This window comes from Rhinoderma darwinii, chromosome 2, assembly GCF_050947455.1.
Source record: "Rhinoderma darwinii isolate aRhiDar2 chromosome 2, aRhiDar2.hap1, whole genome shotgun sequence".
In the NCBI taxonomy this organism is placed as follows: Eukaryota; Metazoa; Chordata; class Amphibia; order Anura; family Rhinodermatidae; genus Rhinoderma; species Rhinoderma darwinii.
In genome coordinates this window covers 75,210,740-75,233,306 of record NC_134688.1, presented here as the reverse complement: position 1 = coordinate 75,233,306, position 22,567 = coordinate 75,210,740, and the positions used below count along the sequence as shown (strand labels likewise).

General features: G+C 46.9%; 1 protein-coding gene across 1 annotated transcript in view; it reads right to left on the bottom strand.

The window, feature by feature from the left end:
- The window catches only part of LOC142741716 (guanylate cyclase soluble subunit beta-2-like), a 59,742-nt gene that overhangs the window by 26,568 nt on the left and 10,607 nt on the right, over positions 1–22,567 (bottom strand). The window contains exons 4-6 of the mRNA XM_075851058.1: positions 19,677–19,837; positions 18,930–19,029; positions 17,224–17,420 (exon numbers count right to left, since the gene is read on the bottom strand). Coding sequence (XP_075707173.1) covers positions 17,224–17,420; positions 18,930–19,029; positions 19,677–19,837 — 458 coding nt within the window. The remainder of the gene's footprint in view (positions 1–17,223; positions 17,421–18,929; positions 19,030–19,676; positions 19,838–22,567) is intronic.

Genomic DNA, 22,567 nt, shown 5'->3' with positions numbered 1-22,567 from the left:
TAAAAGTTTGCGGTTGCCAATATCATAGTTACTCTCCGTGGGCGAAAACTTCCTAGAGAAGTAAGCACAGGGGCGGAGATGGGTGAGGGAGCTGGTACCCTGGGACAAGACGGCCCCCACTCCCACCTCGGATGCGTCAACCTCCACAATAAATGGCTCCCTTTGGTTGGGCTGAACCAGCACGGGGACCAAGATAAAGCACTTCTTGAGGGTCTCAAAAGCCTGGACGGCCTCAGGGGGCCAATGGAGGACATCAGCACCCTTGCGAGTAAGGTCCGTAAGAGGCTTAGCGACGACCGAGAAGTTGGCAATAAATCTCCTGTAATAGTTAGCGAACCCCAAAAAACACTGTAGCGCCTTCAGGGAGGCAGGTTGGACCCATTCCGCCACAGCCTGAACCTTGGCAGGGTCCATGCGGAATTCATGAGGAGTGAGGATTTGACCTAAAAATGGTATCTCCTGTACCCCAAACACACATTTTTCGGTCTTCGCAAACAGATTATTTTCCCGGAGGACCTGGAGGACCTTCCTGACATGCTCCACGTGGGAGGACCAGTCCTTGGAAAACACCAGTATGTCATCAAGGTACACTACAAGAAAATTACCCAGGTAATCTCTCAGGATTTCATTAATAAAATTCTGGAAGACGGCAGGGGCATTACACAACCCAAAGGGCATGACCAGGTATTCGAAATGACCTTCGGGTGTGTTGAACGCAGTTTTCCACTCATCCCCCTCTTTGATGCGGATAAGGTTATATGCCCCCCGTAGATCGAACTTAGAAAACCATTGGGCCCCCTGAACCTGATTAAAAAGATCCGGAATCAAAGGAAGGGGATACTGGTTCCTTACGGTGACCTTATTCAGGTTCCGATAATCAATGCACGGCCTAAGACCACCATCCTTTTTCCCCACGAAGAAGAAGCCAGCACCTACAGGAGAAGTCGAGGGGCGAATGAAACCCATGGCCAGGCATTCTTGGATATACTCCCTCATAGCTTCACGTTCAGGACATGAAAGATTAAATATCCTACCCTTAGGACGCTTGGCACCAGGCACCAAATCGATGGCGCAATCGTAATCTCTATGAGGGGGCAACACCTCGGAGGCCTCCTTAGAAAACACATCAGCGAAGTCCTGAACAAAGTCAGGAAGCGTGTTTACCTCCTCCCGGGGAGAAATAGAGTTAACCGAAAGACATGACATCAGGCATTCACTACCCCATTTGGTGAGATCCCCAGTATTCCAATCAAACGTGGGATTATGCAGCTGCAACCAGGGAAGACCTAATACCAGATCGGACGATAATCCCTGCATCACCAGTACAGAGCACTGCTCCAAATGCATGGAGCCAACAAGGAGTTCAAAAACAGGAGTATGCTGCGTAAAATAACCATTAGCAAGAGGAGTGGAGTCGATACCCACTACCGGGATAGGATAAGGCAAATCAATAAAAGGCATTTTTAGAGACATAGCAAATTCCACAGACATGATATTAGCAGATGAGCCAGAATCCACGAAGGCACTGCCCGTGGCAGACCGGCCAGCAAACGAGACCTGAAAGGGAAGCAAAATTTTATTGCGTTTCATATTAACGGGAAATACCTGTGCGCCCAAGTGACCTCCCCAATGGTCACTTAGGCGCGGAAGTTTTCCGGCTGTTTATTCTTGCACCTGGGACAGGTGTTCAGTAGATGCTTGTCGTCCCCACAATAGAAGCAGAGACCATTCTTCCTGCGAAACTCTCTACGTTGTCGAGGGGACATGGAGGCCCCGAGTTGCATAGGTACCTCCGAGTCCTCCGTGGAAGAGCGAGGAGACGGGACCTCGGGGGGAATCGCAGGGAAGTCAGAGGGGAACACATTGAAACGTTCAAGCTGACGTTCCCTGAGACATCGGTCAAGTCGTACTGCTAGGGCCATAACCTGGTCTAGGGAGTCAGAAGAGGGGTAGCTAACCAGCAGATCCTTCAGGGCTTCAGATAATCCTAACCTAAACTGGCACCTTAGGGCCGGGTCGTTCCACCGAGAAGCTACACACCACTTTCTAAAATCAGAACAGTATTCCTCAACAGGTCTCCTACCCTGACGTAAGGTCACCAGCTGACTCTCAGCTAAGGCAGTCCTGTCAGTCTCGTCGTAAATGAGTCCGAGGGCAGAGAAAAAACGATCAACGGAGGAAAGTTCAGGGGCGTCAGGAGCCAAGGAGAAGGCCCACTCTTGGGGCCCTTCCTGGAGTCGGGATATAACGATACCCACCCGCTGGTTCTCGGAACCTGAGGAGTGAGGTTTTAGGCGGAAATAAAGTCTGCAACTCTCCCGGAAAGAGAGAAAAGTCTTACGGTCCCCTGAGAACCTGTCAGGTAACTTGAGGTCGGGTTCTAGAGGTGAGGTGAGGGGTACTACTAAGGCAGCGTCACCCTGGTTGACCCTCTGAGCCAGGGCCTGGACCTGTAGGGAGAGGCCCTGCATCTGCTGGGTCAGGGTCTCAAGGGGGTCCATGATAGCGTCAGCGTAGGAGAAATGGTAGACTAGGTATGGGCTTGTTATTATGTAATGGCAGGAAGGAGGTGAAGGGAACAAGTGAGCCCTAATCTACCCACCGCCCTGTTCCTGCCTACTTGCAACGACCCGCCCTAGGCGACGGGGTACAACTTGGCGGCGGTCCCTACGCTGTCTAAGTGCAAGGGAGTACAAACAGGGAACATGCAAGGGAAGGGGCAGTAGCCCACGGAACGCCGCGAGGAAACGGAGCGGTGAATGAGTAGTCAGGATGAAGTGGAGTATACCAACGAGAGCACGGAGCAGGAAGCAAGCCAGGGGCAAAGAGAAGCAGGATAAGCGGAACTGAAGCAAGGCAGAAGCACGGCAGAAGCAGGCTGGAGCAAGGCAGCAGTGGGGCCAGGAATCCAAGAAGAATCACAAGCAATGAGGAAGAGAAAACGGCAGGTATAAATGGACAGGGGGCGGAGCTAACTCCGACTGACCAGGCCGCGATAGGCTCTCCCACTCCTGAGCCTGCCACCCTGGTTGGTGGGAGCCGGTGTCAGTCTAAGAGGTCTGGCCTCAGGTGTCGACTGATTAATCCCGGGAGTATACACAGACGTAGTACCTGGCAGATCCTTTACAAATCTGTTTTGGGACGAGCGATTATTACTGCGATTGCTCGTCCTCATACATTTATATCATGTCGGCAGTACATCTCCCTGTGCTGCTGACAACAATAATATTCCTTGCAGCAAAAACAATATAATCCACTGATGAACGATCGTTTACTCGCTCATCGGCTGATCGTTGCACTGTTTACACAGTGCAATGCTCGGGAACGAGCGTTCACATGGAACGCCTGTTTGCCCGATAATTGGCCCGTGTAAAAAGGCCATTATTCTTTTTGCCAACCCCATAGGGGTCACAGCTTGCGGTTAGAGTAACTATAATTTCATCACAAAGTTCTAAAGCATTTCTTTACTGTCCAAACCATAAAATCATGAACCTACTCCTGAAGAAGTCAGTAATCGCTTAAAGTGGGAATAGATTTAAAGACTATAGAAACCATTGTAGGCATTTTTTTTATTAAGTCTGTTTTATGTGATAAAAAAACATTTTTAAATTGACTTTCATAAAAAAAGTTGTTCGTTTTTAATGATACAGAATCACCATAATTACGATCACATCTAATAAATCTTGATAAACTGTGAAGGAATTTTCTCTACTTTATGGCAAATTAAGTCTTTGCCATTCAGGAATGGTTTCTGACTTCCTCTGGATCATGAGGTTGAAATTACTAAGGTTGTATAAAAGGGTGAACTTGATGAATTTAGGTATTTTTTTCAACCGACTAACTATGTAATATGATGTTAAAAGGTTTCTCTGGGACTATTATATTGATGGACTATCCTTAGTTCCTTTGATCGGTTGGTGTCCAACCTACAATCGACACATTCCCTTCATTGTTTACATAGGCACAACAGCTCATTCGAAAAAGTGGATGTGCCTGGTACTACAGCTTATCCCATTCACTTGTCCCCTTCATTGTGCTGATCAGTTGGGTCCAGGAGGCTGAACCCCCACCGATCAAACATCGATTGCTTATCCTGAGGATAGGCTGTAATGACAGGAATAGGGAAACAGACAAGTGAGCCCTAATCTACCCGCCACTCAGTCCCTGCCTACTTGCAACGACCTGCCCTAGACGACAGGGTACAACTGGGCGACAGTCCCTACGCTCAATAAGTGCACGACAGACAAACAGACAAGGGTACACAGAGCTAGGGGGAGAAAGGGGCAGTTGCCCACGGCAACACCGTGAGCAACAAGAGAAGTAAACAAGCCGAGTCAAACCAGGAGTGCATGCGGTACCAAACGCAGAGCAGAAGAGCAGTCAGCAAGCCGGGGTCAATATGAAGCAAGGACAATAGTACAAGACGCTGCAGCAGGGCCAGGAAACCAAACAAAAAGAATCACAAGCAAAGGAGGAACAGGAAAGGCAGGTATAAATAGACAGAGGGTGGGAGCTAGCTCCGTCTGGCCAGGCTGTGATAGGTTCTCCCACTCCTAAGCCTGCCACCCTGAGTGGTGGAAGACGGAGTCAGTCTCACAGAAGCAGGTGCAGACTGATTATCTATGGGCGTTAACCCCGAAGCTGTGCCTGGCAGATCCTTTACAGTACCCCCCCTTTTATGAGGGGCCTCCGGATCCTTTCTAAGTGGACCTGGTTAACTGGGGAAACGAAGGTGAAACCTCCTGACCAATATCCCAGCGTGAACATCCCGAGCGGGTACCCAAGTCCTCTCTTCAGGCCCGTATCCTCTCCAATGGACCAGGTACTGGAGGGAGCCTTGGACCATCCTGCTGTCCACAATCTTGGCCACCTCGAATTCTGCCCCCTCAGGGGTGAGAACAGGGGTTTCCTCGAGGGAGCCAAGGACGGGGAGCAGCGTTTAAGGAGGGAGGCATGGAACACGTCGTGTACTCCAAAAGATGGGGGCAACTCCAGTCGGAAGGAGACAGGATTGAGGACTTCAATGACCTTGTACGGCCCTATAAACCGGGGAGAAAACTTCTTGGACGGGACCTTAAGGTGCAAATTTTTAGACGATAGCCACACCAGATCCCCGACCATAAACAAGGGGTTAGCAGAACGTTTTCTATCTGCCTGAGTCTTTTGTATGCTCTGGGACGCCTCTAGGTTCTTCTGAACCTTAGCCCAGACTGTGCACAGGTCTCGATGAACGACCTCTACCTCGGGATTGTTGGAACTACCAGGTGAAATGGAAGAGAACCGTGGATTAAACCCAAAATTACAGAAAAAGGGGGAGACCCCTGACGAGTTACTGACCCGGTTATTAAGGGAAAATTCGGCGAGGGGAATGAATGAGAGCCAATCATATTGACAGTCAGAGATAAAACACCTTAAATATTGTTCTAGAGACTGATTAGTCCTCTCAGTTTGGCCATTAGTTTCAAGATGGAAGGCAGAGGAGAAGGACAGATCAATCTCCAACTTTTTACAGAAGGCTCTCCAAAACAATGAAACAAATTGTACCCCTCTATCAGAAACAATATTGACAGGGACCCCATGGAGACGCAGGATGTGTTTGACAAACAAGGTAGCTAACGTCTTAGCATTGGGTAGTTTCTTGAGGGGCACAAAGTGGCACATCTTACTGAAGCGGTCTACTACAACCCACACCACCGACTTGCCTTGAGATGGAGGCAAATCGGTGATAAAATCCATGGAGATAAGGGTCCAAGGTCTCTGGGGAATGGTCAAAGAACATAGTAAGCCCGCTGGTCGGGACCTGGGAGTCTTGGACCTAGCACAAACTTCACAAGCGGCGACGTAGGCCTTAACGTCTTTGGGCAACCCAGGCCACCAATAGTTTCTGGCAATGAGGTGCTTGGTACCCAGGATTCCTGGATGGCCAGATAGTGCAGAGTCATGATTTTCCCTAAGTACCCTTAGCCGGAATTGCAGGGGAACAAACAGCTTGTTCTCAGGAAGGCTCCCGGGAGCTGAACCTTGATCAGCCGCAATTTCAGAGACCAAATCAGAATCAATAGAGGAAATGATTATACCTGGAGGCAAAACACATGCAGGATCTTCCTCCAAAGGAGGGCTGGCCATTAAGCTACGCGACAGTGCATCAGCCTTAATATTTTTAGACCCAGCCCTATCCTTAGGGAGCTTAGCTCCTGGTACCAAATCAATTGCGCAATCGTATTCTCTATGGGGAGAAATAGAATTAACAGAAAAACATGATGTCATGCATTCATTACCCCATTTGGTAAGATCCCCAGTATTCCAGTCAAACGTGGGATTATGCAACTGCAACCAGGGAAGGCCTAAAACCAAATCGGACGATAATCCCTGCCTCACCAGTACAGAGCACTGCTCCAAATGCATGGAGCCAACAAGGAGTTCAAAAACAGGGGTATGCTGAGTAAAATAACCATTAGCAAGAGGAGTGGAGTCGATACCCACTACCGGGACAGGTTTAGGCAAATCAATCAATGGCATAGCTAGAGACATAGCAAATTCCACAGACATAATATTAGCAGAAGACCCTGAATCCACGAAGGCACTGCCGGCAGCAGACCTACCACCAAAAGAGACCTGAAAGGGAAGCAAGATTTTATTACGTTTCATATTTACGGGTAATACCTGTGCGCCCAAGTGACCTCCCCGATGATCACTTAGGCGCGGAAGTTCTCCGGCTGCATTCTTACGCTTAGGACAGTTGTTCACTTGATGCTTGTCATCCCCACAGTAGAAGCAGAGGCCATTCTTCCTGCGGAAATCTCTACGTTGTTGGGGGGACACGGAGGCCCCGAGTTGCATAGGTACCTCTGAGTCTTCCGGGGAGGTACGAAGCAACGGAACCTCGGGAGGCATCATGGGGGAGTCAGAGGGGAAAACACATAAACGTTCACGTTGTCGTTCCCTGAGACGTCGGTCAAGTCGTACCGCTAAAGCCATAACCTGGTCTAGGGAGTCAGAAGAGAGATAGCTAACTAGCAGGTCTTTCAGGGCGTTCGACAGACCCAACCTAAACTGGCACCTTAAGGCAGGGTCATTCCACCGAGAAGCTACGCACCACTTCCTAAAGTCAGAGCAATACTCCTCAACAGGTCTCTTACCCTGACGTAAGGTCACCAGCTGACTCTCGGCAAAAGCAATCTTGTCAGTCTCGTCATAGATGAGTCCGAGAGCAGAAAAGAAAAGATCAACGGAGGAAAGTTCAGTGGCGTCAGGAGCCAAGGAGAAGGCCCATTCTTGGGGCCCTTCCTGGAGCCGGGACATAATTATACCCACCCGCTGGCTCTCAGAACCAGAGGAGTGGGGCTTTAAGCGAAAATAGAGCCTACAACTCTCCCGAAAGGAGAGAAAAGTCTTCCGGTCCCCTGAGAACCGGTCGGGCAACTTGAGGTGGGGTTCAAGAAGTGAGGTGAGGGGCACTACCATGGTAGCATCAGGCTGGTTGACCCTCTGAGCCAGGGCCTGGACCTGTAGGGAGAAAACCCTGCATTTGCTGAGCCAGGGTCTCAAGGGGGTCCATAGTAGTGTGAGGGACCAGGGTAGAGTAGGTATATGGCTTGTGATTATGTAATGACAGGGATAGGGAAACAGACAGTGAGCCCTAATCTACCCGCCACTCAGTCCCTGCCTACTTGCAACGACCCGTCCTAGGCGACGGGGTACAACTGGGCGACAGTCCCTACGCTCAATAAGTGCACGACAGACAAACAGACAAGGGTACACAGAGCTAGGGGGAGAAAGGGGCAGTTGCCCACGGCAACACCGTGAGCGACAAGAGAAGTAAACAAGCCGAGTCAAACCAGGAGTGCACGCGGTACCAAACGCAGAGCAGAAGAGCAGTCAGCAAGCCGGGGTCAATATGAAGCAAGGACAATAGTACAAGACGCTGCAGCAGGGCCAGGAAACCAAATGAAAAGAATCACAAGCAAAGGAGGAACAGGAAAGGCAGGTATAAATAGACAGAGGGCGGGAGCTAGCTCCTTCTGGCCAGGCTGTGATAGGTTCTCCCACTCCTAAGCCTGCCACCCTGAGTGTTGGAAGACGGAGTCAGTCTCACAGACACAGAAGCAGGTGCAGACTGATTATCTATGGGCGTTAACCCCGAAGCTGTGCCTGGTAGATCCTTTACATAGGCCATCAATGTTATAGTCCCACAGAACCCCTTTCATTTATCATTATCTAGTCTGTAATATAATTTCCAATCCATAGTGGCAACTGGATCATTTAAAGGAAACCTATCAAGTTGAAAATTCTGTCTAATTTGTGGCCAGCATATTATTGAGCAGGAGGAGCTGAGCAGATTGATACTGTACATATTTTTGTGGGAAGAGATTCAGTATAACTTGTTATTTATTCATTTAAACCTCTACTCATTTTGGGCTTTTGAGTCCAGTTGGCGGTTTAATCAATGATTGACAGCCTACCCTGTATCAGTGTGCATACAAAGATAACTGTCAATCATTGAGTAGGACCACCCGCTGGATGGAGCTTTAAATTAATAAATTGCAAGTTATACCAAATATTTCCCCAGAAAACTACACATCAATCTGCTGAGCTCATCCTGCTCTAAAACATGTTGCCCCAGATTGGTCTGCATTTTCAATGTGACAGGTTCCCTTTAATGGTCACTCCTTACTGATGCTCATTCACAGACCCAGTGGGATTAGTAATTCCCTCTTTTCCCTGAACTCTGACACTACGGCTCTGTGCACATCATGTTTTAGCCCTATGTTTAGCATGTACGTTGGGAAGGTTCCCATCGTACATGCTAAACGTGTCCATGGGGCTGAATTAGCTAGACGGAGGCCAAAAGAGTATCTTTTTGGCCTCTATCGGGCAGGTATAAGTCGTTATATATTTTTTTGGAAGATGAAATAGCGTAGTAAACAAAGTTTTTCCATCCCAAGGGTTCCAGCAAAAAACATATACTGTACCGCTTAGTATACATTTTATTAAACTGGGAGCCTGTGATGACAAATGCCACTGTATGATGCATATGTTAAATGAATACCATTATACTCTATGGTCAACGTTTGCGTTAAACGGATGACTAATAGTGATATCTGTCACCAATAGATTATAATGGTATCCGTTTAATGTATACGTCATTAACAGGCTCATAAGGGTTCATGATGTATATGTTTAACATATACTATTAAACGCTATGGTGACAGATGCCACTTTTAAGGGATCTTTAACAGCCTACGTTTAAAGAACACGTCGTAAGCTTTTCCCAACGTACATGTTAAACGTGGGATAAAAACGTTATGTGGACATAGCCTAAGCTACATTGTTGTACCCATATTCTATGGTTCCTAGTAATCTACTTCCTCTGCTTGCTGAACTAGTATAGAAAGAATATAGATGTGGCATTACTAAATAAATAGAATAATGTATAGGTGATAATGAGTTGATGTTAGCCCCCTCTTCTTTAAAGGGGTTGTCTGACGAAAATAATAACGATTTATTATTTTTCGTTTTTGAAATGAACAAACTTTGTATTATACTTTTTCAATCCTGCGTGGATCGCAGGTTTCAGTCCCTGTCACATGGACCGGGAAGTTCGGAGCGGCCATTCTTGCATTCTTGTGGTGACACGTCAACACAGGCTCCGGGGGGAAGGAGCTCCCCACCCTCTGTGTGTCTCTCTGCTCAGCTCAATTCATCAGCTAAGCCAGCCCCCTTCTCGGTCTTTGAATCAGCCGTGACGGAGGAGGGTGCTGGCCAGTGGCATAACTAGCGCTCAGGGGTGGGATCCGGCCGGTTCGCCCTGGTTCTCCTGAACCGGTTGTTAAAATGACAGCCGATTCGCAGAACCGGGTGAAAAGGGAAGCCGGAACCGGTCCGGTCCCCTGCACTCAATTGCATCCACATCCTTAGGACGCAGATACAATTGAGTTGACTAGCGCTGCCCTGGCGAGGCACATGATGCCTCGCCGTTCGGCGCTTTAGTGATGATGCAGTCAGCGCGATGACGTCATCCCGCTGCTGCATCGTTCCGATGGAGGACTGACGTCGCTGGAGGAGATGGCGCGGCAACGGGACAGGTAAGAAAATGTGTTTTTTTTCCTTCTACTGTGGGCACTATAGGGCACTACATAGGGGACTATACAGGGAACGAGAACTACAGAAGAATTTATAGGGAACAAACTACAGGGGACTATATAGGGGCCCTTATCTACAGGGAACGCCTCAGGGGGCCCTTATCTACAGAGAACGCCACAGGGGGCCCTATCTACAGGGTAACGCCACATAGAGCCCCATGTGGAGTTCCCTGTAGATAGGGCCCCCTGTGGCATTTCCTGTAGATAGAGCCCCTTATGGCGTTTCCTGTAGATAGAGACCTTTGTGGCGTTCTCTGTAGACAGAGCCCCCTGTGGCGGTCGCTGTAGATAGGGCCCTATGTGGCGTTCCCTGTAGATAGGGCCCCATGTGGCGTTCCCTGTAGATAGGGCCCCATCTACAGTGAACGCTACATGGGGCCCTATCTACAGGGACCGCGACAGGGGCACAGGGGGCTCTATCTACAGGGAACGCCACAGGGGGCTCTATCTATAGGGAATGCCACATGTGGCCCTATCTACAGGGACCCCCACAGGGGCACAGGTGGCTCTATCTACAGGAAACGCCACAGGGGCTCTATCTACAGGGAATGCCACAAGGGGCTCTATCTACAGGGAACGCCACAGGGGGCTCTATCTACAGGAAACACCACAAGGGGCTCTATCTACAGAGAACGCCACAGGGGGCTCTCTCTACAGGGAACGTCACAGGGGGCTCTATCTACAGGGAAGGCCACAGGGGGCTCTATCTACATAGAAAGCCACAGGGGGCTCTATCCACAGGGAACGCTACAGGGGGGCCCATCTACAGAGGGCTCTATACAGGAAATGCTACAGGGGGCACTATACAGGGAACGCTACAGGGGGCACTATACAGGGAACGCTACAGTGAATGGCACAGGGGGCACTATCTACAGGGAACGCTACAGGGGGCCCTGTCTGCAGGAAACGCTACAGGGAGCACTATCTACAGGGAACGCTACTACCTACAGAGGGCTCTATGGGGAGAACTATCTATAGAGGGCTCTATTGGGAGCACTATCTACAGAGGGCTCTATGAGGGGCACTATCTACAGGGGGCACTGTGTGTGGTGCATTACTTTACAGTGTTTGACACAAATTTTATTCAGGGGCACAGTGTATGTTACTATTATATTCAGCGGCACAGTGTGTAGCGCTATTATATTCGGGGACACAGTGTATGATACTATTATATTTGGGGGCATAGAGTGTGGTACCATAAGAATTTACTCTTCATTTATAGGTGCAGAAATGTTGAAAAAGTGAGCTTCCGAATACATCTGAGCAGCAAATTTACCAATTTCCGCAGAAATGGGTCATGACTAGGAGGCCTCATAGAGTTGGAAAAGTAAAGAGAACGACTAGAATCTGAGAAGTTGTCACCGGTGAGTCACTAAATGTAAATGTTTATTCTCCCTGTGACTGCTCCATGCTGTAGTCACTGTATGATCTGCAGTGAGATGATGTGTGTATCGTTCTTTTTTGTGAAATAGCAACTCCTAGTATATCCTTAGCATCGTTCTGGTTATACTGGGAGCTGTAGTTTTATGCCGTACAAACTTATATGGCATGGGTTAAACTAAATTTGCTAATTATCTCTATACTGAGCTGTATTTGTACTGGTGCAGTATATATGTACTGAGCTTGGTTCTGGTGCTGTATATATATATATATATATATATATATATATACAACGAAGAAAAACAGCAGCACTCACTTTAGGTAGGGATTGTATATATATCTCTCTGGGTGCCCAGCAAGTAGTCCCGATCCTTGGACTAAGTACAGATATAAATAAATAAAATCTTGCAGCACTCCAATAAGCAAAATCGTGAAGTTTATTCAGTCCACATAAAGCAAAGGTGCACCTTTGCTTGATGTGGACTGAATAAACTTCACGATTTTGCTTATTGGAGTGCTGCAAGATTTTCTTTATTTTTATATATATATATATATATATATATATATATATATATATATATATATATATATATGTACTGAGCTTGGTTCTGGAGTTATATTCATCATAACAACCAAGCTCAATACATATATACAGCACCAAAGTGAAGCTCAAAACATATATACGACTCCAGAACTAAGCTCTGCATATAAATACAGCACCAGGACAAAGCTCAGTACATATATACAGCACCACAACAAAGCTTAGTACATACAGTGAAGGAAATAAGTATTTGATCCCTTGCTGATTTTGTAAGTTTGCCCACTGTCAAAGACAGTCTAGAATTTTTAGGATAGGTTAATTTTACCAGTGAGAGATAGATTATATTTAAAAAAAAACAGAAAATCACATTGTCAAAATTATATATATTTATTTGCATTGTGCACAGAGAAATAAGTATTTGATCCCCTACCAACCATTAAGAGTTCAGCCTCCTCCAGACCAGTTACACGCTCCAAATCAACTTGGTGCCTGCATTAAAGACAGCTGTCTTACCTGGTCACCTGTATAAAAGACTCCTGTCCACAGACTCAATTAATCAGTCTGACTCTAACCTCTACAACATGGGCAAGACCAAAGAGCTTTCTAAGGATGTCAGGGACAAGATCATAGACCTGCACAAGGCTGGAATGGGCTACAAAACTATAAGTAAGACGCTGGGTGAGAAGGAGACAACTGTTGGTGCAATAGTAAGAAAATGGAAGACATACAAAATGACTGTCAATCGACATCGATCTGGGGCTCCATGCAAAATCTCACCTCGTGGGTTATCCCTGATCCTGAGGAAGGTGAGAGCTCAGCCGGAAACTACACGGGGGGAACTTGTTAATGATCTCAAAGCAGCTGGGACCACAGTCACTAAGAAAACCATTGGTAACACATTACGCCGTAATGGATTAAAATCCTGCAGTGCCCCCAAGGTCCCCCTGCTCAAGAAGGCACATGTACAGGCCCGTCTGAAGTTCGCAAATGAACATCTGGATGATTCTGAGAGTGATTGGGAGAAGGTGCTGTGGTCAGATGAGACTAAAATTGAGCTCTTTGGCATTAACTCAACTCGCCGTGTTTGAAGGAAGAGAAAGGCTGCCTATGACCCAAAGAACACCGTCCCCACTGTCAAGCATGGAGGTGGAAACATTATGTTTTGGGGGTGTTTCTCTGCTAAGGGCACAGGACTACTTCACCGCATCAATGGGAGAATGGATGGAGCCATATACCGTCAAATCCTGAGTGACAACCTCCTTCCCTCCACCAGGACATTAAAAATGGCTCGTCGCTGGGTCTTCCAGCACGACAATGACCCGAAACATACAGCCAAGGCAACAAAGGAGTGGCCCAAAAAGAAGCACATTAAGGTCATGGAGTGGCCTAGCCAGTCTCCAGACCTTAATCCCATCGAAAACTTATGGAGGGAGCTGAAGATCCAAGTTGCCAAGCGACAGCCTCGAAATCTTAATGATTTACAGATGATCTGCAAAGAGGAGTGGGCCAAAATTCCATCTAACATGTGTGCAAACCTCATCATCAACTACAAAAAACGTCTGACTCCTGTGCTTGCCAACAAGGGTTTTGCCACCAAGTATTAAGTCTTGTTTGCCAAAGGGATCAAATACTTATTTCTCTGTGCACAATGCAAATAAATATATATAATTTTGACAATGTGATTTTCAGTTTTTTTTTTTTTAATTTAATCTATCTCTCACTGGTAAAATTAACCTATCCTAAAAATTCTAGACTGTTCATGTCTTTGACAGTGGGCAAACTTACAAAATCAGCAAGGGATCAAATACTTATTTCCTTCACTGTATATACAGCACCAGACCAAGCTCAGTATATAAATACAGCCCCAGAACCAAGCTCAGTACATATATACCGCACCAGAAAAAAGCTCAGTATATTTATACAGCACCAGAACAAAGCTCTGTATATGTGCTGAGCTTGCAACTGGCTCTGTATCTGTGCATTAGCCGGGAGAGTTGTCGCGGCTTACTGCGCACGCCACACTGTCCTCCCCCCTTCTCATGTGCACAGCCTAACTAAATGGGCTGAGCACGCTTAGGATATTGAATGTGCGCATATAGGCCTATACGTAATGGGTGAGTTTAATATAATGTGTGGGTAGGTCTGTACGCTTATGTAATTATTTAAATAGTGTGGCAATCCACCCTAAAACTTTCTGGACAGGGAATTTCTTTATTTAGAGTCCACTTTAATGTAGGGGGTATTTGGAATATCATAATTGTTTTATTTTATTATTAGAATCATTTTCAATGGCGCGATACACCGCAAAACACAGTGAACCCAGCCCCCCCCCCCCCACCCGCAAGTCTTAAAAATGTTAATCCCACCCCTGCTACCGCAGCTGCTACGGGGCCCACGGCATGAGGGGGCCCTTGCCACCAGCCGTCACGGGCCCCCCATGCCCGGAGGCTCTGCTAGCAGCCGCTATGGCTGCTACAGCAGAATCAATGCCACATTCAATAGTGTCTGCCTCCTTCGGACGCAGATGCTATTAAACACTATGACAGAGCAGGGAGGTATCTCCCTGCTCTGCCATAGGCTACTGTACACAGTGGCGTAGCTCTAGGGGTCGCAAAGGTCGACCATAGCAACACAGTGCTAACCGCGCTGGTCCCGCTTCCTGAATGCTGGAGCAAAATCTCCTTGCTCCAGTATCACACTCTGCCGTGAGCGGCTCGGCAAGGCAGGCGCGATGTTGTGACGTCATCGCGCCTGTCTGCGCCGAGTCACTCACAGCACAGACCGGAGGAGAAGGATCCGCTACCCGTCGTGGGAACGGGGATAGGTAAGTAATTATGTTATTATTTTTCTATTAGACACTATGGGGCATTATACAGAGTAGGGAAGAGGCTGATATGATGGCTGCTATAGGAGCATTTTACTATATGGGGGGGCATTATACTGTATGGGCGGCATTATACTGTGGGGGCATTATACTGTGGGGGCATTATACTGTGGGGACAGCTATGGGGGGCATTATACTGTATGGGGGCATTATACTGTGGTGACAGCTATGGGGGCATTATATTGCGGGGGCAGCTATGGGGGGCATTATACTGTATGGGGCTCCTATGGGTGGCATTATACTGTGGGGGCAGCTCTGGGGGCATTATACTGTGGGGGCAGTTATGGGGGCATTATACTGTATGGGGCAGCTATGAGGGGGCATTATACGGTGGGGCATTGTACGGTGGGGGCAGCTATGGGTGGCATTATATTGTGGGGGCAGCTATCAGGGGCATTATACTGTATGAGGCAGCTATGAGGGGGCATTATACTGTGGGGCATTATACGGTGGGGGCAGCTATGGGTAGCATTATACTGTGGGGGCAGCTATGGGGGCATTATACTGTATGGGCCAGCTATGAGGGGGCATTATACGGTGGGGCATTATACGGTGGGGGCAGCTACGGGTGGCATTATATTGTGGGGGCAGCTATCAGGGGCATTATACTGTATGAGGCAGCTATGAGGGGGCATTATACTGTGTGGGGCATTACACAGTGTGGGCAGCTATGGGTAGCATTATACTGTGGGGGCAGCTATGGGGCATTATATTGTGGGGGGCAGCTAGTTGGAGCATTATACTGTGTGGACAGCTATGAGGGGGCATTATACTGTATGGGGCAGCTATGAGTGGGCATTATACTGTGTGGGGCATTATACGGTGGGGGCAGCTATGGGGGCATTATACAGTGGGGTGCAGTTATGGGGAGCATTATACTGTAAGGGGCAGCTAGGGGGGGCATTATACTGAGTGGGGCATTATACTGTGGAGTTGCTATGGGGGCAATATACTGTGGGGGCAACTATGGGAGGCATTATACTGTGTGAGGGCAGCTATGGTTGCATTAATACTGTGTGGGGGCAGCTATGGAAAGCATTATACTGTGGGGTAGCTATGAGGAGCATTATACTGTGGTGGTCAGTTATGGTTGGCATTATACTGTGGGGGCAGCTATGGGGGGCATTATACTGTATGGGGCAGCTATGGGGTATTATGCTGCATGGGGGCAGCTAGGGACATTATGCTGTATGGGGGAATTTTTTGGGGCATTGTACTGTATGGGTGCATCTGTGGGGGCATTATACGGTATGGGGCATCTGTGTGGGCATTATACTGTATGGGGCATATGTGTGGCCATTATACTGTGTGGGGCGTCTATGGGTCAGTATACTGTATGGGTGCATTATACTGTATGGTGGCAGCTATGGGGCATTATACTGTGTGAGGGGCACTATGGGAGCATGATACTGCGTGGGCTGAACCGGGTGTGTAGGGGCGGGGGTTGGGTGGGATAAGAGGCGTGGCTTAAAAGAAAAAAAATTGCCGCTGCGCACCGCATCGCTTGTCCCTCTTTGTGATACTTGAATGTATAGTACTGTCTACAGGGAGGGCTGTATAGTACTGTCTACAGAGGGGGGCTGTATATCACTGTCTACGGGGGGCTCTATAACACTGTCTATGGGGGGGGGCTGCATAGCACTGTCTACAGGGGGGGCTGCATAGCACTGTCTACAGGAGGGGGCTGTATGGCACTATTTACGCGGGGGTACTATCTACAAGGGCGGACTGCGTGTGGCACCCAGGGGAGGGGGGCCCAGTCAAAAGTTTGCTTTGGGGCCCAGTGTTTCCTAGTTACACCCCTGGTGCTGGCTTAGCTAATGAATTGAGCCAGGCAGCCATCCCCTTCATCGGCGTCGTTGACACACTGGGAGGAGGGGGGAACTCCTTCTCTCTGAAGTCTGTATCAACGCGTCACCACAAGAATGGCCACTCCAACCTTCCGGGTCTACGCGACATGGTCTGAAAACCTGCAATCCGTACAGATTTGGAAAAGAAAGTATATTACAAAGTATATTCATTTTAGACAAGAAAAAGCATGAATCGGTTTTATTTTTGTCGCAGCAACGCCTTTAAGAGCTTGAATGGGAAAAAGTATAAGATATTGTGAGTTTGGTGCCAGGAGGGAGGAAGAAAGTCTTTCCACTTGTTTCTATCCATTCAGCCCATTCTGCCTGTGAGTTTATAGCAAGGAATAAGTTACACCCCAAGCCTGGTTTTGGTGCAGTGTGATTCCAAATATGTATGACCATTGTATAACTTTGAATTGGCCCTACCTGATCTTGATGGCGTTGATCTTTCACTTCCAAATTCTCCTTAGGTTTAATTGTTTTCTTTGGGCCTTCCATCTTCTGGAGAACTTCAAATATGACATGCTCTCTCTTCCCAGTGCGTTCCTTCTCCTCAGTTTGATAGATAATTCGCATGGTTACATCACTATTGAAGAAGTCTTTTGCCACAGATTCTATAATCCCTGTAAATAAAAGTTAGCAACTGATTACTAGATTACTAGAATGAAAGAGGATTTCCAGCCAAACTGTGAAATTGTTCTTATATTAGTAAATTACAAGTTAGAGCAGTAGCCAAACTTTAGTAATCATGTTTTAAAGAGATTTTTAAAAAATTATTTTTTGTTTTGGGGATTTTTGAAAAAGTTACAGAAGGAAGTGCAGCCATAATGATTGTTATGATGGTGGCTTTTTGAAACTTATGATAAAACTGTCACTTTGTTATTGATAGAACAGAATGACAGAATGAGTTTACCATCAGACAACCAATATAGCTAACCTCTGATTTACTAATGCATGGCCAATTTTACATTTTTGGTGGAAATATTTTTTAAAGAGGATCTGTCACTAGGTCATATTGTAGTGTCCATGGATCCATGGCTGCGGGCGTCGGGAGGTGAGTAAACCCGACGGCCCACAGCCATGGATCCGTGAGCGCTGGCCCCCATCTCCTTCCTAGGAGACGCCAGTGCTCACTTCCGCTCTGGTCTGCTGGGTCCCGTAGGGTGCGCGCGCACGCTCTTGCCCGGCCTTAAAGGGCGCACAAAGGAAGTCGTCATCATTATCAACTGCCATGATTTCCTGGTCTATAAGAAGGCCCCAGGCCTTCTGATCCTTGCCTGAGCATTGTTAGTTTGCCCAGTCTGTCTTGCAAATGGTCCCTCAGTGTTTCCCGTTCCAGTTGTTACCCGTGCCTTTTTACCTGTTCCTGTTTCCCGTGCTATGCCTTTAGTATTGAGTCTGCCACGTCCGGAGGAATCCGCCACATCCTGTGTCATCTGCCACGTCTGGAGGAATCCGCCACGTCCTTTGTCATCTGCCACGTCTGGAGGAATCCGCCACGTTTGGCGTTTTCTGCTGCACCCATCTCCATCAGTGCCAGAGCTGCGGCCACCGTCTGGACTATCCAGGTACCCTTGTGCGGGACATTGTATTACTGGGGTTTCCTGTTGTTTGGCCAGCTGCCTCCCCGCTACGGCGGTACGGCCTAGTGGGTCCACTAACCGGCTCTGTGACACATATAAGTTGAACTTGTTAACGTACCTGAATAGCGCTGTCTCCCTGATTGCAGTACTGTGTTTCTTTTTTTTCTGGACCCCTCTGTTCCAGAGATATGGCCCACTGTTGTATTGGCTTCCTATATGCTAATTTGCTGTAGTTAACCAACAGGGTGGAGCTAGCTTCCCTGCCTCTGATGCTGACCAATAAGCGCAAGGCAGGTTGAGTGTAGATCACACCCTGTTGGCTACTAGAGCAAATTAGCATAGAGGGAGCCAACACAACAGTTAGCAATATGACTGGAACGGGGAGTCCAGGAAAAAAAGAAAAACAGCGCTGGAATCAGGGAGACAGCGCTATTCAGGTCAGTAAACCAGTTCAACTTATATAACCTAGTGACAGGTGCTCTTTAAATCTGTTAGAAAAATTGGCCAATCAGTTGTCCAAGCATATGAGTGGAAAAGATGAGCTCCTACCTGGGACTATGTGACAAAAGCCTTTCCGATCAGAGTAGTAATGAAGGAGCATGGTCTCATCACTTGTCTTTTCCACTCGAAAGGAAGGAGCATTCATTTCCTGTAGAATATAAGGTATATAGAGATCATCTGAATTCTTAAATGACAGCAGTCTGGATCATGTCAAATATGATAAACACCGGTGGTTTTTATATATAAACACCTAATGAATATGTGGATTTCTACTATAAGCTATGGTAGGATTCATTAAGAACAAGCATTTGCCAATTCAAATTTTTCTTTCTGTATGTGACAGAAATGGATGATGCAGACCAACATTACTGCATGTTTACAGATGTAGTTGACCTATGACTTTTCTAGTGTCAAAATGATTGTGCTCTGAAGGAGTTACTATTAGCAGAAAGGAGCATAAATAAACCCTATAATAAAGATTATGTAATTATGTAATTGCTGATAAAGTATTCATTATAAAACATACTCAATGTAGTGTTGAACTTGGCAGCAATGAAACAATTCTTTAAAGTTCATTGGAAGAACTGAATTGCTTTGCCAGCCATGATGCTCTGCCGAACACCAACGGTGTCCAATATACCCCATCAGATCACAATTAATTCCGTTGGGGTTCCGTCGTGGTGTCTGTAGTTTTGAAGGTAAAAATAGCGATTCAAGCAGCGCTTTTCCTCCAATTAAATCTGTTTGAATTTGCAACGGAAATGTAATTTCACATAGCAGAACGTGAGGAATTACCTTATAAGAGAGTGTCAGGTAACTATGAAGAGCATCTAGATTCTCTATAAACTCAGTTAGATTCCCTCCCAAAGTTCGTAGCATTCGATCATATCCAGACTGCTTACAGAAGGAGAAGAAATAAGCTCCAAACAGCTTCAGGACATGTTCCTCAGATACACCTGTAAATCAAATGAATGCATCAAAGACAAATACCTGGGGGGTGGGGGTGACCTGGCGGGAGACTGAGCAGTTGTGCAGAACCCCAGGCTCCTGAGATTCTTAGCAAGAATCCTGCACAATCCTGCTATATCCCTGGCCAATCTGCCTACTTTGGGTGCTGGACTTTCCCCGGTCCACCTACGGTTTGACAGATCTATATTTACCATTTTTGCGGCCTTTACAGACTGCCTTTGACTCTGTGGCAGGGCGGCAGGTAGGCGGTGGGGCTCGTAGAAGAGGACTGGCCTGGATCCTGTTAGAAGCTGTGATTCGGATTCTCTCTCTGTCGCTGAAACTCCTGCGGTGAGAGCTGAGCTGAGATCCCTGCCGCGGCAAGGTGGTCGATGAACTGCACGGGGGCCTAACCGGGACCCTGGATCCCATGTGCAATGACACCCCATGCCAATAACCTGAGCAGAAACATGCGTTTTGGCGGAGGCCTACTGTGAGAAGTGCATGGCTGCACTATGGTTTGAGTAAATACAACTGTGCAAGGCTCTATTTCTGACTCCCAGCACCCAGTACAGTCCTGCTTGAAGAAGCTCCAACAAAGCCCTTTCAGGTGGCAAATTGTGAGTGCCCCTGTATACCCTGTGGCCTTGGCACTCAATGCAGATTGACCTCACCCAACAACAAAATAACAACCCTGCCATACTGGTTGTAATGACTGTACACATATGCACACATAGCACCTGCTCTTTATTTTACTCCAAAATGGCACCTCAGAAATAGCCTGAAGAAAAGAAATTACAGGATGCCAGAGATAAATTAGACAAATATCGCTGCTCTGCAAAACGTAAAAAAAAAACAACACCCTCTAGACTCGGCAGGACCATCTATCCCAAACCCTGCGGAAACAGTTGAATAGGAACCATCAACTGAAATCTCATAGTGCTGGAGGCAATTGCCGAGATCTGCACCTTTCTCACCAGAAGAATTGACGAAGTTAAGGTTGACAAGTTCTCTCCCACTTTTGCTTTTAAGAAAGCCCACAAAATTTGTGGATTAAACAGGGTCCACTAGAACTTTTATGGCTAAAATGCTCAATTTCTGTGACAGACACACAGTTCTCTGCGTGATGCGAGAATTTGGACACCTCTCTATTTAAAATGTGAAAGTCTCCGTACAACCCAACTTCTCATTAACTGTTCAGAAAGAGTGAGCTAAATTCACCACTGCTAAAAGCAATCTCATAGACCTCAACGTCAAGTATTCTATAGTGTACCCGTCTTAGCTTAGAATGGCCCACAACAATACCACCCACTTCTTCCAAATGCCAGACCATATTTTTAACTGAATCGAACAATGTGGTCTGAATCGCCCTGCCCAACATTGGAGAAGACGCCCTGAGGATGCTTAATGTTTCTCTAGAGACGCTGAGCAGAGATCTGCCTCAACCGACCATGGGATTTCTGTTACTTATCTGAGTATGCAGTAGGCCAGGCCTATATGCCCTGTGACAAGCACAATTTAAAGGGGTTTACTCCCGTTGGTAATTCCTTTTCCAACAAACAAACACCTTCCTTTTACTAAGGGTTGTTTACACGAGTTTACTTTAATACACGTTTTTAAAAGGGTTTGTTTGGATAAAGCTCCCATATGTTTATCCTCTATATATAATGGAGGGGGGAAAGTTCATACGTTCTTCTCTATTGTTGGTGTTTTATGCTGTACCCATGATCATGGTGCGCTACTCGTATTACTCTGTATACAATTTTTTTCATTTATGGTTCATTTTCCGTACTGTATTACCATTCTACTCATATACCAATTTGGCTAGTCATACGTTGAAATGCATGATGTGAAATGTCAGGGGCATCAACGACCACGTCAAACGCATGTTGGTCCTCGCGACACTCTCCAAATAATCATATGTCTCGAAGAGACACAAATGACCTATACCAAAACCCTTGCTGAATTTGGAAGCTGCTCCATTGGAAGCGGGGGTGGGGGAATTGTTCATTTCTGATCCCACCCATACCATCCGCATAGAGGGGCTCAGAGGCAGGCAGCTGTCCGATCGCACAGACTTCTGCTGCTAACCAATTTCTTATGGAAACAGACTGCACTTTAGCATGGTGATCGTACAGGGAAATTAATGGCTCTTTTGGCTAGGGAACAATCCACTGTTACTTCTGAAATTCTTTCCTCTAACTGATTCAGTCACCTTGCTACTTTTGCCTACTTTTACATGAAGCTCTACAGTTCCCATGTAACCTCCAACTATGAAGATGCCCGTGATTTTCTGGCCACTATTTGGTTGCCTTATCTAGACAATGCAATTACAATCGAGAAAGTTCAAGAGGCCATAACCTCTCTGAGAGACAGGAATTCTCCAGGCCTGGACGGGCTTCCTGGGCAATCTATAAAAAAAAATAGGCTGAAGCCTTGCACCTCAGTTGTGTGATATGCTTTCCAGAGCAAAAAAAAATAATTGTTGCCTTCCTCCCAGGCCCTCTGAGGCTACCTTTACTGTTATCCCCAAACCGGGTAAAGATCCCTGACTATTACTATGCGACTTATACCGAATCATCACCCTGCCACAAACAGACATAAAATCCTGGCCAAGATTTTAACTAATAGATTAAAAACTGTTATTTTATATTTAGTTAAGCACAACCAAACAGGCTTTATGCTCAACAAAGCCATTTCCTTTAGTGCTAGGAGACTATACTCTAACATACAAGAAA